This window comes from Gouania willdenowi, chromosome 1 (genome assembly GCF_900634775.1).
Source record: "Gouania willdenowi chromosome 1, fGouWil2.1, whole genome shotgun sequence".
In the NCBI taxonomy this organism is placed as follows: Eukaryota; Metazoa; Chordata; class Actinopteri; order Blenniiformes; family Gobiesocidae; genus Gouania; species Gouania willdenowi.
In genome coordinates, this window is record NC_041044.1 from 39,951,407 (window position 1) to 39,969,021 (window position 17,615).

General features: G+C 37.0%; 1 protein-coding gene across 1 annotated transcript in view; it reads left to right on the plus strand.

The window, feature by feature from the left end:
- LOC114459400 (dynein heavy chain 6, axonemal-like) overlaps positions 1-17,615 on the plus strand; it is a gene marked incomplete at its 5' end in the record, with an annotated part of 57,828 nt that overhangs the window by 10,246 nt on the left and 29,967 nt on the right. The window contains 20 exons of the mRNA XM_028441683.1: positions 643-735; positions 819-938; positions 2,103-2,283; positions 2,353-2,449; positions 2,539-2,746; positions 2,878-3,042; positions 4,312-4,422; positions 4,540-4,665; positions 5,061-5,216; positions 7,208-7,369; positions 9,820-9,957; positions 11,068-11,235; positions 11,346-11,494; positions 13,078-13,185; positions 13,268-13,394; positions 13,577-13,789; positions 14,870-15,091; positions 15,164-15,286; positions 16,163-16,345; positions 17,390-17,533. Of these exons, the coding sequence (XP_028297484.1) occupies positions 643-735; positions 819-938; positions 2,103-2,283; positions 2,353-2,449; positions 2,539-2,746; positions 2,878-3,042; positions 4,312-4,422; positions 4,540-4,665; positions 5,061-5,216; positions 7,208-7,369; positions 9,820-9,957; positions 11,068-11,235; positions 11,346-11,494; positions 13,078-13,185; positions 13,268-13,394; positions 13,577-13,789; positions 14,870-15,091; positions 15,164-15,286; positions 16,163-16,345; positions 17,390-17,533 (2,994 nt within the window). The remainder of the gene's footprint in view (positions 1-642; positions 736-818; positions 939-2,102; positions 2,284-2,352; positions 2,450-2,538; positions 2,747-2,877; positions 3,043-4,311; positions 4,423-4,539; positions 4,666-5,060; positions 5,217-7,207; positions 7,370-9,819; positions 9,958-11,067; positions 11,236-11,345; positions 11,495-13,077; positions 13,186-13,267; positions 13,395-13,576; positions 13,790-14,869; positions 15,092-15,163; positions 15,287-16,162; positions 16,346-17,389; positions 17,534-17,615) is intronic.

Sequence of the window (17,615 nt, forward strand, 5' to 3'; positions counted from 1 at the left end):
TGTTTCCTTTTTTCTGGTCCTGGAGAGCCACTTCCTCTAATGTTCTAGATGCCTTCCTGCTTCTCTATAGCCGAATTGAAGGATGGTGTCATTATTCATGTCTGCTAAAGGTCAGATAACAGTCCATCACATACTGGTGAGTTGTAGGATGTAAGACATCCAAAGCAAGCAGGAAATTGGCTCCCATGGGCCAGGAATGTAGAACCCTATACTCCTCATAAAGGAACTTTGAAAATATAAGCATGGATTATTAGCGAATAAGCAGGATTAGTTGCGATAACATACAATACACTGTACTTTTTTTTTTTTATCTTCCAGTGATAAAGTTTTTTGCTCATAGCCTGTTTTACAAATAAAAGCTATCTTCCCTTTAGCAGCACATTTTCTTCATCTTTAGATGAGACGGTAATATCAGTGATCTAATCTGAATAAAGAGGGAAAGGGTATTTCCAAAATGTCATGCTATTTATTTGATTAAAATGCATCGTTTTACTGTAGGTTTTTCCATCATGAAATCTCTTTAAAGATTTCTGAATTTCATACAGGTGGACATTCTAGCTAAAATATTTAACAACTGCAGTAAAGCGGCCCAGCATTTTTAAAAAAAAAAAAATCTAAGCTTATTTTGATGTTATTTTTTAGGTTGAGGAAGTATGGAAATCTACAAAATTCACTGTTCTACCTCATGGGGACAATGACCAAGTTTTCATCTTGGGAGGCACAGACGACATCCAGGTGGTGACACTCAGTTTTCACACAGACTTTTGTCTTTTGTGTTTTACTGTGAACATGTTTTTGATGCTCGTTTTGCCTTAAAGGTGCTTCTGGATGACAGCATTATCAATGTGAAAACAGTAGCTTCTTCGCGATACGTGACTCCCATCAAGGACAGGGTAGAGAAACTGCTGCAAAAACTAATTCTTTTTAACCAAACTCTGGTAAGTCCTTCAATTGGATCACAGATGTTAGTTGTTTTTTTTTTTTCATGTTACTCTGTATGTGCATCTTCTTCTAAGGAAATCATACGTCCCATGCATACATTTAGCATAAAGGTCCAGTTCAATACCAGATTGCTTCAGCTGCAAAAACAAACCAATATTCCTAAAGTTGGCACTACAGCAAGTACTACACTACAGCAACAGATTTGCAACTTTCAACAAAATGTAGCACAAATAATGAAGAAACTTTTGCACGCTATTGCAAATTAGGAATTCCATACCTCTGTTTTTCATAAATCTCCCACATTTTTGCTCAATCAACACCAAACTCACCTACACAAACTATCACACATTTTTTTTTTTTATTTTTTTTTTTTTAAACATAGCCCAGTCCATCAAAATGTTTGACTGTAAACATACATTTGTAAATTTTTGAAAATACATTTTCAATGTTCATTAAAAAAAAAAGAATAACATTTTGCAGTCATGGTGCTGATGTTTGAAAAAAATCATCTACATTTTTTTATTTATTTTTTTAATTACAGCATTTAAAATGTTGCTCTCATGGGAACAATTGGAGCCAAAACAAACATAATTTGTATTACTTATGGAGCCTATAAATCATTGTTAAAAACATACTACCAGTATCTCCATGCCATCTAGATGCAATTTGGGTTTTTTTGGGTTTCTGTCTGAATTACTGAATTTTTAACAGCGATTTAAAGTCTGACTTAGAGGATGTACTATCATGAAATAGTTGTGGATTGTCTTTGAATCATTGTAGCAGCAGAATTCCTATAATGAGCTAGATTATTTTTTAAACATATGATCCTCAGAGTTGTCTCTTGCTAATTAACTCTGGGAGATAGAGCATCGTGTCTTGTGCCAGAAGACACAATGATGTAGAATGCACATGAATGCTCCGAATTGCCTAAAACGGCCTGGCCCCGACCATTGCTGCACAGCAGCTATAACTTGATAACTGTTCAATTATTTCACATTGACTGAAGACATTTTGGGCATTTCTTCTACACATGTTCCTAAATATGACACAATAGCTCTTCCTAGTGGCAGAAACATTGAGAAATGGGCTCCAACACTTACTTAATGCTTCACCTAAATTTCCAACATTTGACTTTCAATTTTTTCTGTCCTCTTTTTCAGGATGAATGGCTGACATGCCAAAGAAACTGGCTTTACCTTGAGAGTATCTTTGTGGCCCCAGACATCAAGAGGCAGCTGCCTGCTGAATCCAAGAAGTTCCTGAAAGTGGACAAATCCTGGAAAGAGATCATGACAAAAGTCCAAAGGGTACCCATTGCCCTCAGAGCAGCAAGTCGACCCGGTATGCGACTGGATTATAGACATAAAAGGATATCTGTAGCACACCAGGAATAACCTCTTTTCCACATAGATCTGCTGGAGACTTTCAAGCAAAATAACATGCTTTTAGAGGACATACAGAAGTGTTTGGAAGATTACTTGGAGTCCAAGAGAGTAATTTTCCCCAGGTGACTTAAACGCACACCCTTTATCTAAATGTGAGCAGTGTTGCTGCTAATTTGCTGCTTGATCTTCATCTTTTATCTCTTCCTCACAGGTTTTACTTCTTATCAAATGACGAGTTGCTAAAGATTTTGGCTCAGACTCGAAACCCTCAGGCTGTGCAGCCCCACCTCCGTAAATGTTTCGACGCCATCCATCAGCTGGAGTTTGCTTTGCTGCCAGAGCAGTCTGGTGACACTGGGCAGCAGGAGCTGGGATACAGCAAAGACATCCTGCGTATGGTTTCTCCTGAGGGGGAGAAGGTTAGAAGAACCTCTCGATTCCCAGTTCAGATCTGCAAGCTACATTTTTATCAATGGTTTCTAGTTAAAGTTTAATAAAAACTTTAAATGTGACACCGGACCTTGACACTTTTTATTTTTTCTATTGTCAGGTGGGCTTTACTAAAGGTCTCAAAGCTCAGGGTAATGTGGAGAATTGGCTTTGCAAAGTGGAAGAGTCCATGTTCTCCTCATTGCGATGTCTCAGTAAAAACGCCATTACCGACTACCAGCAGAAGACCAGGGAGGAGTGGGTAGTGGCTGGACATCCATCACAGGTACATCCACACACATCCTGATTTTAGGCAAAGCAAGGCAAAATTATTTGTATTGTGCATTTTTTATCCACATGGCGATTCAATGTGATTTACATGATTAAAAAGTGCTACAGAAAACTTTTAACAGTTTAAAAATCAATAGAAATATTAAAATCAGCAGAGTAGAAGTACTGTTATTTGAAGTGAATTGTACCCAAGTACAAGTAAATCATACATGTAGTACTCAAGTACAAGTAAAAAGCAGCATGATTAAATGGTACTCAAAGTAAAAGTTACTAGTTATTTTCACCCGCCATGTTTATTTTTGGTAATATATCTTGCCACGATTCACTTGCATACAGTAAACATCTCATGAAGAAACCAAATCTTGCACAATTGGATCCTAATTTATTTTCCACAAAGGTATAAAATAAAAGCTTTGTCAAAATGTACAACTCTTTTTTAAAATAAAATAACACCAATGAATTCAATCAAAAATTGAAAAATGCATTTCCTGAAGAAAATGCATGTGCTGATATTTACAACTGAACCCTCTATGAAATAATGCAGAAGAGAGTTGAAATAAGCTCAGAAAGATGAAAAAGCTAACGAAAGTAGAATTAAGATGAAAAATAGGTTAAAAGATCTTTATTGGTTAGAGTCAGAATTGCATCTGCTGGAGGCTAAACACAATTTTTCGAGCGAAGCAAAAGTGCTTTTTTTTATTTAAAAAGTGGCATCAGCAGAAAATAAAACAATGTCTAAAATAAATATAAATATATAAATAAAATAAAATAATTATTTACTCAGTCACGGTTGGGTGTAGAAATGTAATTAATTACTTTATTTCTTTTAAAACGTACTTAAGTACAAATAAAATGACTGATTTAGAAATATACTCAAAAAAGTACAAGTACCCATAAAAGCAACTCAATTACAGTAAAGTGAATCTATTACTTTCACCTCTGAAAATCAGCAGTAAAAACATTTAAAATCAGCTTTAAAAACATAACATTTTTTATTTCTGATTAAAAAATCTCCCTGTCAATCATACACGGTAGAGAAAAAGAGCCTTTAACTTTGATGTGATGCTGACTTCAGCTCTGCTGCAGTTTGTTCCACTTCTTTGCTTCAGTCAGAAGCAAAGGGTTTTTTGTCTTCCTATATTTAAAATTATTTAATAATCTTATTTCAATCTAGATTAACTTTCCACCTACCTGTTTTTATGCCTTGAACTTGAATGGCTTTGAGAGCAATATTTTAATGTCAGTTCGTCCTGATGTCCACTAGGTGGTGCTGACAGTCTCACAGTTGATGTGGTGCGGGGAGATGGATGCCTGCTTGGAGGGGGAACAGGACCCCTTCACTGCTCTGCAGGAATTTGAGCACACCAATTTTGATGTAAATCCCCCCCAAAATATTGATAACGTTATAATCTGTTGTTCATTTTTTTTAATTTGATCTAAATAGTATTTGTTTGTTGTTTATGGCTGACTTTGTTCTGTCTGTGCATTGCAGAGGTTAAATGCCTTGGCAGGTTTGGTCCGTGGACATCTCCCTGCTTTACATCGTAACATAATCACTGCCCTGATCACTATTGATGTCCACGCTAGGGACATTGTCACAGATCTGGTGAAAAAGAAGGTACAAAAAGAATCTAATCTTTTTTTTTTTTTTGGTTTGTTTTTCGGACAATTTTTTTCATGTTTTTTGGACACATTTTTTTTCTTCTTGGACCTAATTTTTTGTTTGTTGTTGGGACTTGTTTTTTTTTTCAGTTTTTTGTGTAATTTTTTCCCCCTGTTTTTTTACACTTTTTTTTTTTTCTGAAAATAGTTTGAAAGTAGTTCCAAGTATTCTTATAATTAGAAAAAAAAATTGCACAAAAAACAGAACAAAATACTCTGAAAAATAATAAAATTGCTTAATTGTCAGAAAAACAGAGAAGAAATAGCCCAAAAAACAAACCCAAAAAACTAACTGTTCAGAAAATAATGTGTATATTTTTTTTCCAAGTGACTTCACTCTTTTATGATCAGGTGGACAGTAGGTCTGACTTTGAATGGCAAAGACAGCTACGATACTACTGGGACCCCCAGACCGACACCTGTGTGGCCACAATGGCGCGTTCCACATACAACTACGGCTATGAGTATCTGGGGGCGTGTCCTCGGCTGGTCATCACGCCATTGACGGTAACACCAGATTTATACATACTTTTATTCCTTATTTTATAGTGTGAAATGTTAAAAAAGACTCAAGCGATATTACTCAAACAGAGAGCAATATTCAGCAGTATGAAAAAAACTTAGTCATTTATTATTAACCAATGGGCAGGGGCGGGTCTAGGAAATCCTAGTTAGGGGGGCACTGCAGGGTACAGACTCGGAGGTGGCACACTAAATTTCAAATAACAGATCAACCACTTAAAATACCAGTCAATACTGTTTACACTAATATATATATATATTAGGGATGTAACGATTCACTCAACTCCCGATACGATTCGATTCACGATACTGGGTTCACGATACGATTTTCTCACAATTTATTTTACAAAATGGGAATGTTGACAAATGACTGAAAAATATTCCTTTATTTTTTGGGGGAAAATACTGTACTATTTTCCTTTTATTTTTCATTGTCAAAAGAATCCCTTGATAAACTATTCAAAATGATGCAATTTAACCAAAAATAAATCTTGAATGAAATAAATAAAGGAATAATAAAAATGAAGAAGCCTATTAATTTAAATTCTGGTTCTATAATAAACAATTCAAAACTGTGTAATAGTTATTTTTCTTTTTAAAAGTGCAACTGAAAATGTATTTTGTGCCTTAACAATTGGACTTTAAAAAACAAACAAAAAAAAAGTCATTTTACTGTATTTACGTCAGATATTTGTTTAGACCAGCAGAGGGCGCTGGTAACCCAGTGATCGGTTGGCATGCAGTTATTCCACCAGTGAAGAAGAGAAGCTATGCTAGCAGACAGCAGACAGACAGATATTCACGTAGTTATTACAGATATTCTTTCGGTGCTAAAGGAGTAAAGAATCATTTATGAGCATGTTTAACAGTAAATGGCGGCCAGAAAGAAAATAGTAGCAGATTCCGCCCGTCACGTCCGCTTCTGGAAGGATTAATATATAGCGCCCTCTGCTGGTTAAAAAAAGTACTGCGATTCAATTTTCAGAGCATCGATGTGAACCGTGGTACCTATGAATCGATTTTTAACTGCCTTACGATTAATCGTTACATCCCTGATATATATAGATATATATATATATATATATATATATATATATATATATATATATATACATATACTGTAATTATTTGCAACATGGGCCTTTCTCTTAGATTAGATTAAATTATATTAGATTCATTTCCGTCAGGGAAATTACAATTCCAGTAGCATGTTGAAGCAACAAAATGTGTTAAATAGTTTATCATATCTGCATTTGGATGAAATGCCAGCTTCGAAGGTTCCTACCCAGTATAAAGTTTTAAATCTCCATGCGATTAGAGAGATTAATGCATGACTATTTATTATAGAGCTTAAAAATGGTTTATCTGGACAAAAAATACTATATATACATATACCGTACATATTAGTTAAGGTTGTAGATTTATCACTGTTTCAACAAAAAATAGTTAACTTTACACGCTACAATTTAATTTGGATGGGGTGGCACTTGGGGTGGCCAATCAGATTTTAGAGCAACCCTGCCCATGCCAATGCATACAGTTTAATCTTAATCAATGCAGGCTGATATAATCTGATACTCTCTTTTTTTCTCATATCGACTTAGATGCCCTTAATTAGAACATACACACAAATACTGCTTTCTTCTTGTGCCGTGTATTAACTAATAATTAAGCAAATATGAATTGCAACAATAAAAGCATTACACAGTGGTGCCAGGTGGAAGGATGATACTTCCTGTGTCATTTCTGGACACTTTCAAGCCATGTTTGTTGTGTCTTATCATTAGCAGATACCCTGCTCTTATTATATAAAATTGTATAATAATACTAATGATAAAATTAGTACCACACACTAAAGTACAGTTATCATTGAGCGTGGCTGATCTCCATCTGAACACTTGCGACTATTTAATGGTGTTTCTATTCTTTATTAGTGTAACAAAACTGAGCTGTGGTTTGTTTTGTTCCTTATGTAGGATCGTTGTTATTTGTGTTTGATGGGAGCCCTTCAGCTCGACTTGGGTGGAGCTCCTGCAGGGCCCGCAGGAACTGGAAAGACTGAGACCACCAAAGACCTGGCGAAGGCCCTGGCCATCCAGTGTGTGGTCTTCAACTGCTCTGATGGACTTGACTACAAGGTGAGGGAGTTATTATTTTGTATTATTTTCACTTAGTCTGGGTGTACTTTCAGTTACTTACCTCTAGATGGCGCTGCTGCAGAAGTATTTATAACTTGTGTGTTTGTGACGATTCAAAATGCAACAATGAAAAACCTGCTGGGTTGTACTTTTTATTTGTTGACAAATTGTACACCTATACTACTTTTACCTCACAACCAACTAGCACAATGGAAATGTGATTCTTTTTATTTTATTTAAATGTTTTCATATAATAAAATAAACAGCATAAATACCAATTCATGCTTTAATGCTATTCAGAACGATACATTGTATTGATTTTAATGTATTTATTTTATTATTTCTTGCACAATATGGCCACAGTTTATTCTTAAACATAAACATATATTCATATTTCATGAAGCAGACAAATCCAGTCTGGACCTTTCACCTTGAAACACCCTTTGCATTTATTTAATTGTTAAATACTTCTTTCCTTACGGTGCAGAGAGACGGAAATCAATTGAAACTGTTGAAGGTTCATACAATATCTTTATGCTGTTTAAACTAGTGATGTAATTAATTCAAGATTTTGTAATTAATTAATCTCAATTAATCACCTAACAATATTTGACAAGAGAAGCAATGTTTTTAATGGATTTTGGTATATGACTGAATCAATGAAAACAATAAATGTGCTTAAACAACAAGATTGTATTTTTTATTTTCATCACTGAGTGCTAACTCACTAACTAATGCACAATATGAATAAAGAATATTATGATTGCATTGTTCACAAAGCACATTACTTAAATTTAAGTATGTTACATTCATGTTTTTCCGGATTTATTTTTTAAACTTTCTAAAAACAAGTTTGTTTTTGTTTATTAAAGGAGCATAGGACAGGATTTGAGAAAAAAATAAACATTCATTTTAAGTTTTTTTTTTAATGCTAATGGCGGATGAAGCGCTCTAAACCAAAGACAATGAGCTCACACACATTTCTACCTATTGTCTTGAACAGATTGTGATACATTTTGTGCTGCTGTTCTGGGCGTGAATTTCCCACGCAGTTCTGAAATGAGTTCAAATGACGCTGGTGCTCGACGGCTTGGAGAGGTGACCCTCCAAGACGGCTTGGAGATTGAAAGAAGACAAGCACAGTGGACTAAACTACTGTTTGGTTCCACAGATGTACGCAGAGGCATGTGCACAGATCTTGCAGTAAATAGTCACATGAACGGCGAGTAAATAAATAACCATGTCACAGTTGGAATGCGGATCAGGCTACATTTTCTCGTCCGAGTCCGACTCAACAGTTAAAACTTCATTGTTTTTCTCTCAAAGTAATGACATATTTACTTCTGTTTTAGTGGTACCGATTTTATTAAAAAACAACTGTTAATGTCAACATCAAATCAGCGCATGGGTATCAAGTGAAAGTGACACACAAACAGGGTCGCAGTGCACGTAAGAGACCCATTGGATCTATTTACATAATCCATGTATCAGAGACAAGATAAATCCATGTTTTTGTGCAGAAAAAGGACTGTTTCAATGGTGTATTCCTTTATAACTGTCCTCTGCTTCATTTTTCCTCCACCGTGGATCACGACTGCTACAGCAGGAAAGGAAGAACGCTGCACGCAAACGACACTATGTGACCCAACACGACCACCAGTTCTAAATATCTGTCCGAACCCGACCGGTGCCGTCGGGTCCTGTCAGGGTTCGGTCGGGTATCAATCCTCTAGTATATGCTGTGCTCCGATGATAAACAAACAGTTGATGTGCACTTCCACAGCGACTTGGCTGATGACTGCAGTTACACTAACCACTGTGGTGTCACTATTGAGTCTGATTTCTTGATCCTACCCTATGCTCCTTTAAAATAAAAATAAAAAAAGCAGTTAGTACAAAACGTTACAGAGAAGTGGAAACAATACAAATGCATTGTTGTTCAATGCAGCAATTCCTACCTTTAACCTGTTTAGCCTCAGCCTCTTTTCTCTGAAAATCACATACGCATAACAAATAACTTTTTTAAAGCTTCTACATGACCTACATGGCTTTTCAGATTGAAGTAGGACCTTTAGTGCTTACAGTTGATGTGAATTTTTGGAAATATATGATACTGAGTGACCATAAATTATGTTTTAAATACGAAATCTGTAGTACACCTAAAAAAAAAAAACATGGGCTTCTTTAAGGTCATAGAATGTTTTTGGGCCTATACAACTCAAGAAATGGTGGAATCTTGGTGAAATTGTTGTTGCAGCCATAAGGAATGCACAGGGTGTGGAAAATGTCTTTTCATTTTTTCTGTGCAGTCAGCCCGTGCATTGTGCCACATAAAGGATTGTCAAAATACCAATAATAGAAAACCAGTTATTATAGTCTTATGATACCAAATGGTCCAAAATTATGATCACAGATGCAATTTAGTGAAATCTCTTCTTTGTCTCTTACAGATGATGGGCCGCTTCTTCAGTGGGCTCGCTCAGTCGGGGGCCTGGTGTTGTTTTGATGAATTCAACCGAATCGACATTGAAGTGCTTTCTGTTATCGCCCAGCAGCTTATAACCATACGAAATGCTAAGGCTGCAAAGGTACGCCCAGGTAGAGAAAGAAACTAATGTGAGTTCATCTTATGTGTCAGCGCTTGGTACACAAAGTAACACCTTCATAAGGTAACATCGTCTTAATAACTCAGTACAAGTCTTTGTTCACTTGTTTATTTATCATTAATGCACAACCTTTCATTGATTAACCTCAGTGTTTTAGTGGTTAGCACATCTACCTTCCAGCAGAAAGTCTTCCTGTAACCCCGTCTGTGTGGAGTTTGCATGTTCTCCACATGCTTCTTTGAGTTTGGAATTTAAAATTTTTATGAAATTTGAATCCAAATTTTCTCAGGGGTGGCAAAACTAAGGTAATTTTCAAAGTTGAACATTTTCGATGGGAATTAACGGGACAACTCTCGGCACACAAGCAACTTGTAGGAACCACAGAGAAGTTTGATTCCTGGAGAAGTACATTTTACAAATTATATCTGAGCATGATTTGCATTCCACTTAAAGGATTTATTCAACCTTATCAATAAGAGCCATATTTGAGTGACAAGGTAAATGTCTGATAGCCCACTGTCAACGCAGCAAATGAAGCTGTCTGTGCTCAGGCTGTAGGAGAAGGCAGAGTGAAAGCTACATATTGGTGAGTGTAATTGTTTATAATAAAGGGTACCATAGTGAATTTTAGCTTCAGAGGTTACAAAACCTGCAAAGTCAACTCAACTAAAGTCATAAAAAAACATGTATTTCTTGCAGCATCAAGTTTAGTTTGGGATCCACAGGAAACGTAAATAAAGAAAATCGATTTCCATAAGTCTTGTTTACAATTAGCTGCTACACAGAATCAAGGCATCTTTGAAAGTAGTTTGTGTAATGATAATAATTTCAATGCTATCTAATGCTGTTAGTGTGAGCTTTAAGTGCTGCGGTGTAAGAATCTTTCAGTTGCATCACGACACATTTATGGTCATTCTCTTAGAAGCAAATGGGCAACTTGCGAAAAACAACATTAAAAGGCCAAATTTAATCTTAAGAAATGATAATGTCAAATATTTTCTGGCACACTATTTAAGCTGTGTTGTTGCATTTAGCATCAACATGAAAAATGGTGTTGAATACACTTTGAAATAATCTTTTCTTGACTTGCAGATGTCCCGGTTTCGATTTGAGGGCAGAGAGATTAAGCTGGTGTCGACCTGCGCGGCCTTCATCACCATGAATCCAGGTTATGCTGGAAGAACAGAACTACCTGACAACCTCAAAGCCCTCTTCAGACCAATAGCCATGATGGTGCCAAATTATACACTGATCGCAGAGGTAACAGTGTGTGTTACTATAACTAGACGTCATCACACGTACTCACTTGTGATGTATTTTTCCTCACTATTGTGTTTTCTTTTTAACAATGTCCCAACTGTGCCACTCAGGTGATTTTGTATTCGGAGGGATTTGAATCCAGTAAGACTCTGGCGAGGAAAATGACCCAGATGTACAAGCTGTCCTCAGAGCAGCTGTCCCAGCAGGACCATTACGACTTTGGCATGAGGGCTGTCAAATCCGTCTTGGTCATGGCGGGGTTAGAGCAACACACACACACACATGCGCGCAATTACTGGTTAGAGCAACACACACACACATGCGCGCAATTACTGCAAGAGACATTGGACATTCCAAAAAGGATTCACAGATTCCACAGAAGCAAAAATCTATCAATAAATGTTCAAAATGTAGAGAGGAATGTTCAAGGCTCACAGCATAATAATCCAATTTGGAATGCTCAAATTAGAGAATGTATTGCAGTGTTCTACCTTCCTTTTATAGAACAAGCCTTAACCCTCCTATTATCCTTGGGGTCAATTTGACCCTTTTAAATGTTTATCTATCAAAAAACAATAGTTAACATACTTCATGACTTTTCCTTCATTTTATTGATTTCTCATGAGACCTTTCCCACACCATGGGCATGAATATGTGTGTGTGTGTATCTGTGTGAGTATGTGTGACCTACTACTCACACCTGCCAAGGTAGAACTGATATTTCCCACGCTGTGGAGGGCAGGGTATTTCCGCAAGACATTGGTAGTCCATGCAGACTAAGGGAGCAAACATATAAAAGCTTGCATGGCAGCGCTTTAGCCAAATCATTCCTCATTGTGCTCTGCGAGAGGAAAGGAAACCTTAAGGTCTACTGTCAATGAGGTTTTGGGACAGCTCTTTCACAGTAAAAGTTACATAGAGGAGAATGTGCCTGAAACAGAGGATTGTGTTCAGAAGGACCCTGATTTTCTTATCTGAAGTAGTAAATAAATATGGTCATGAGAGGAAAGGGTCACCAACATTAATCATAATGTTTCATTCTGTGAGAGTCATGAATTATACATGGGTTATGTATGTATTCAACAAATAATCAAAGTGTCTTACACAAAAACTTGGTCAATGATTTTCTGAAAATTATTTTCTGGATGCAAATATCCCTAGGATCAGATTGACCCCAGGGGTAAAATGTGTTAATGATATTTGAGGATTATAGGCAAAGCAAGGCAAGGCAAGGCAAATTTATTTGCATAGCGCATTTCAATGTGCTTTACATGATAAAACATTCAATTGTTTAAAATCAATAAGAACATTTAAAAACATCAGGAAAATCAACTAAAATCATCAACAAACACATTACATTAACAACATGACCAAAAATCTCTCTCTCAATCATACGCAGTAGAGGAAAAAAGTGCCTTTAACTTTGATTTAAAAATGTTCACATTAGATACTGACTTCAGCTCTGCTGGCAGTTTGTTCCACTTCTTTGCAGCATAACAACTAAAAGCAGCATCACCATGTTTACTGTGAGCTCTGTGCTCCACTATCTGACCTGTGTCCATAGATCTGAGAGACCTGCTGGGTTCATACCTGACTAACATGTCACTGATGTATTCTGGACCAAACCCATTCACACATTTATACAACAGCAGCAGAACTTTCAAGTCTATTCTGAGGCTGACTGGGAGCCAGTGTAAAGACTTTAAAACTGGAGTAATGTGCTCTGACCTCTTTGTTCTGGTTAAGACCCGAGCTGCAGCGTTCTGAACCAGCTGTAGCTGTTTGATGCTCTTGATAATAGGAGGGTTAAAGAGCCAAGTATAAATATGCATTTGTTTCCAGTTCTTTAAAAAGAAGTAATCCCCACCTGAGTGAGGACGTGGTTCTCATCCGAGCCTTGAGAGATTCCAATCTGCCAAAGTTCCTGACTAATGATGCTGAGCTGTTCGGGTACGTTTATTATTCACTTTCAGAAGATTTGTTAGTGAAAAATTGATGAGCAATTACTTGTCTGTGCTTTGATCCTTTTCAGCGGTATCCTCTCTGACCTGTTTCCTGGTGTGTGTATCCCTGAGCACGACTATGGTGTCCTGCACTCTACTATCCTGCAGTGTCTGGAGAAACGAGGCCTTCAGCCTCTTCTCAGTATGACCAAGAAGGTACGAGGTGGATTGCTTATAACTGTCTTTTAGCTTTGTGGACACAAACAAACCTAATCATTTTGTTATTTTCTTTCTAAAAATGTCATTGCACAATTTCAACTTTGTTCTTATCACAACTTGATCTCTAATTATTTAAATTCAGTGTTATATTTTGGATATGCTGCATTTCTTGCTTTCAGGTGATCCAGCTGTATGAGACCATGTTAGTGCGACATGGTGTGATGTTGGTGGGGCCCACTGGGGGAGGTAAAACCACCGTCTACACCATCCTGGCAGACACTCTGGAGGCCCTTCACCACACCGAGGAGCAAGCCAACAACCCATTCTTTCAACCTGTGAAGACCTACGTGCTAAATCCAAAATCTGTGTCAATGGGAGAGCTCTACGGAGAGGTGCTAAATACAGAAAGTTATGGAAAAGAAATTACCATAATCATCAACCATAGTTAAGCTCTATTAGTACTTATTTTGGATTGCTAGTGTGCGAGTACATTTTACTAGTAAAGTTCAGAAGTGACACTAGTACTACTAGGACTAGGAAACCTTTTTTGCTAAAAAGGGGGCGGGGAAGAACAACATCGGGATCAGAATTGGCTTTCAAAAATATGACAACCAATCAGAGAGCTGCAATTTTTTTAATCCCTCCTCCTCCATTCGCATTTGGTCTACTAGTACTACTAGTGGGATTTTGAGTGTAGTACTAGTAAAAAACAATTTTGTTTTAATATTAAAGGTTTTTGGCTAACTGGTGCATGAGTTAATGTAAAACAAAAGTATCTACTAGTAAACAATTTTGTGTTACTGGTTGATCTAATAGGCTTCAAATATGTTACTACTAAAAACTCAAAGCTTTACTAGTACTACTAGTAACTAGTTACTTACTTGTGCTTTACTAGTGAGGTTTAGTTTAGTTGGGGTTTAGTTTATTCAAGTCAAAAATCAAATGTTTCAATACATTTATATGCACATAAACACAAAAACACTCAAACAAAAGGCGATTATCATAACAAACGGCTGAAAAGGTTTTGCTCTGTGATTACAAGTGTAATGTAATGGTGTACTCACCCACTAGTGTGTCAAAAACCTTAACCAGTAAAACAACATTTTTGTTTCCTATCACGACTATTCATTCATCCATTTTCTGACCGGCTCGCTCCTTTTCAGGGTGGCAGCTGTCAGGGCTATCACAACTAGTACACTCAAAATCTACTACTCCTACTAGTAAAGACAAAAGATTCACTAGTAGTACTAGTAGACCTAATGCAAACGAAGTAGGATGGATTATAACCCAATCAAGCTCCCTCATTGGTTGTAATGTTTTTGAAAGCCTGAATTTGCTTTTCCACCTAATTTGCATATAAGGCTTAATAGTAGTACTATAGGCATGTTGACACTTTTTTTTCACACAAGTAAATTCTACTTGTGCACTAGTAAACTGAAATTGAGTTAAGGTACTCCGATCCACCACCACAGGTAAACACACTGACTCTTGAATGGCGGGATGGACTAATGGCCCTCAGCGTTCGTGAGGCCGTCAACGACTCTAGTGATGATCACAAGTGGGTGGTCTGCGACGGCCCGGTTGACGCGCTGTGGATTGAGAACATGAACACTGTGTTGGACGACAACAAGATGCTCTGCTTGGCCAACAGCGAGCGGATCAAACTGAGCCCATCCATTCACATGATGTTTGAGGTCAGATACAACTACACAGTCCGTCTTTGGTTCAGACTGCTGATTTATTGAATTGTTTCATGTTTGTTTTAGGTCCAGGACTTGGCCGTGGCATCTCCAGCCACAGTTAGTCGCTGTGGGATGGTGTTTGTTGATCCTGAAGATTTGAAGTGGATGCCCTACGTACGGACATGGATCAGCGGTCTGGAAGCAAAGGTTGTGTTATAATTAATTTTTTCATAGCATTATTAAAGAACGTGCACTGCATGGATGTGGTTAGAACTGTCAAAATCAGACAAATATACAAGCACAAGTTAACTTTTGACACAATATGGATCTGTATCTGCATTTTTATGTTGATGCCTCCTTGATCACAGACTAAAGTATTTCATTACTTCTGCCATCATGCTGCTCATGGACTGATAGACTTGTATTATTTACAATACAATGTGGAAGGCTCCATTGTGGTTAAAAACTGACACAATGTCTTGATGAATCTGTATCTACCTTTTTATGTTGACGCCTACTTGATCACAGACTAAAGACTTGGGCTGCAGTCACACATCCAACATCCCACCACTATCCTTTTCCATAGCCTGTGTGTTGACGTGTTCCAGTTAATGTGCTTCACCAGGCTTTACAATTAGCAGAGCTGTTGTGTCAGCAAAACATTTGATGACACTAGCAACACAAACCTGACATTTATAGCACGCAGCATCATCACTGTTACTTTGTGGTGACTTGATGGGAGAGAAAATATGAATCATGTCTACCTCCATCACTTACCAGTTGATCAGACTAAAAATCTTTCTGTTGAAGCTTTGTATAATCCAGTGTGTTCTGTCTTTAAAAACACAATTACAAACATTTTCCTGATTGTTATTGCTGGTGTTCCTTGTGAAGTTTTACTTTAATTACATTTGTAGCTATTCCACAGTCATTAGAGCTCATTAGAGTTGTTTGAATTCACCTTGTATTGATTTTTTGGCTCGCAATTTAACCGAGGGGACTGTTTGTCTTTATCACAGAGACATCTACAGGCTGCAGAGGCTTTATTTTGGTTTTATATTCTTTGTTTTCACCTCACTTTAGCTCCCCCAGCCAGTGCGTGTCTACCTGCTGAGGCTGTTTGAACAACATGTTGAGAAAGGGCTACAGTTTGTGTCCAAGAATTGTACCCAGGCGATTCGTCAGGTGGATATCAGTAAAGTCACAACTCTCTGTTCCCTGCTGGAGGCGTTGCTGCTTGGGGAAGGAGGGCCGGACCTACATATGGTAGATTACACCCAATAATAGTCATTTTATGCTCAATGACAGTGTTTCTCAAATGGGGGTACGGAATGGCACTACAGGGGGTACTTGAGAGAAAGAGAGTGGAAAATTTACAACTTAAAGCAATATGTTGTTTTATAATGTTTATTTTGAGTTCAAAATGATAATCATCATTAGAGCATGAACTGAAAATACAAGGGTCAGTCTTGGTCCCATATAAGGGTGTAAGAAAAAATAGATTCTGCCATATATCTCAATATTTCACAGCGCAATTATCATATCAATCCAAAAAAATGTCCAAATAATTTTTTTAATCACATTTTTTTAACAAAAAGAAAAATGTAATTGTGCATAGCACGTAAAAGCTCATTCACTAGGTGTCAGTGAACCACATCAGACCTTGTTAAACTAGCTCACTCCTCAATGCATTTTAGCTATAAGTTGATTGAACTTTCATTAAACACACTGAGCACTTTTATAGATGTACTGTATGTGATTTAACAGTTTGACAAACTGCAATTACGGTTAGTTACCATTTGTTTGTTCTCGCAAGTTTTTAGAAAAATTAAATAAATTGTATTTCATAAAATTTTGTAATTGTAACGCTTTTCTTTATTTTCTGGATATATTGTATTGTGACATGCAAATTGTGACACGTCAGATTCATGTAGTGCACACCGCTAGTTCCACACCAGGCAGGAGATGACTGGAAACAATAAAAACTGAAATAAATCTAAAGAGGAGACACTAAATACTGTTTTTAGCTTATTTACAAAATGAGATTCTTTAAAATGTGTGTTATCAGATTAATTCCATCATTATGCTCTGTTGTTGTTATTCCATAGTATTCTGAGCAAAGTGTTATAGCCAAACTAAGGGGGTACTTGGATTCAGAAATAAGACAAAAAAGGGTACTTAAGCCAAAAAAGTTTGAGAACCACTGCTCTACGATTTGTGAATTACATAGCAACATGCAAATATCAAATGAAGTATGAATGCTGGTTTTTAAATCCTAGGTCTTCTGGTGTTTGTGTGTTTTTCTGTTAGAGTTCCACGCAGCTCAACATGATCCTGTGTCAGACCTTTATCTTTTGCTACCTCTGGGCAGTGGGTGGAAACCTTCTGTGTTCATACTGGGATGCTTTTGACGATTTCCTTAAGCAGCAGTTTGAAGAGAACAGTGATGCTAAGGTGGGTAAATACAAATAAAAATATTTATTCAACTCATCAAGCTCTCCATCTTCATCCTCCTAAATGTCTAAATGTCTATCAA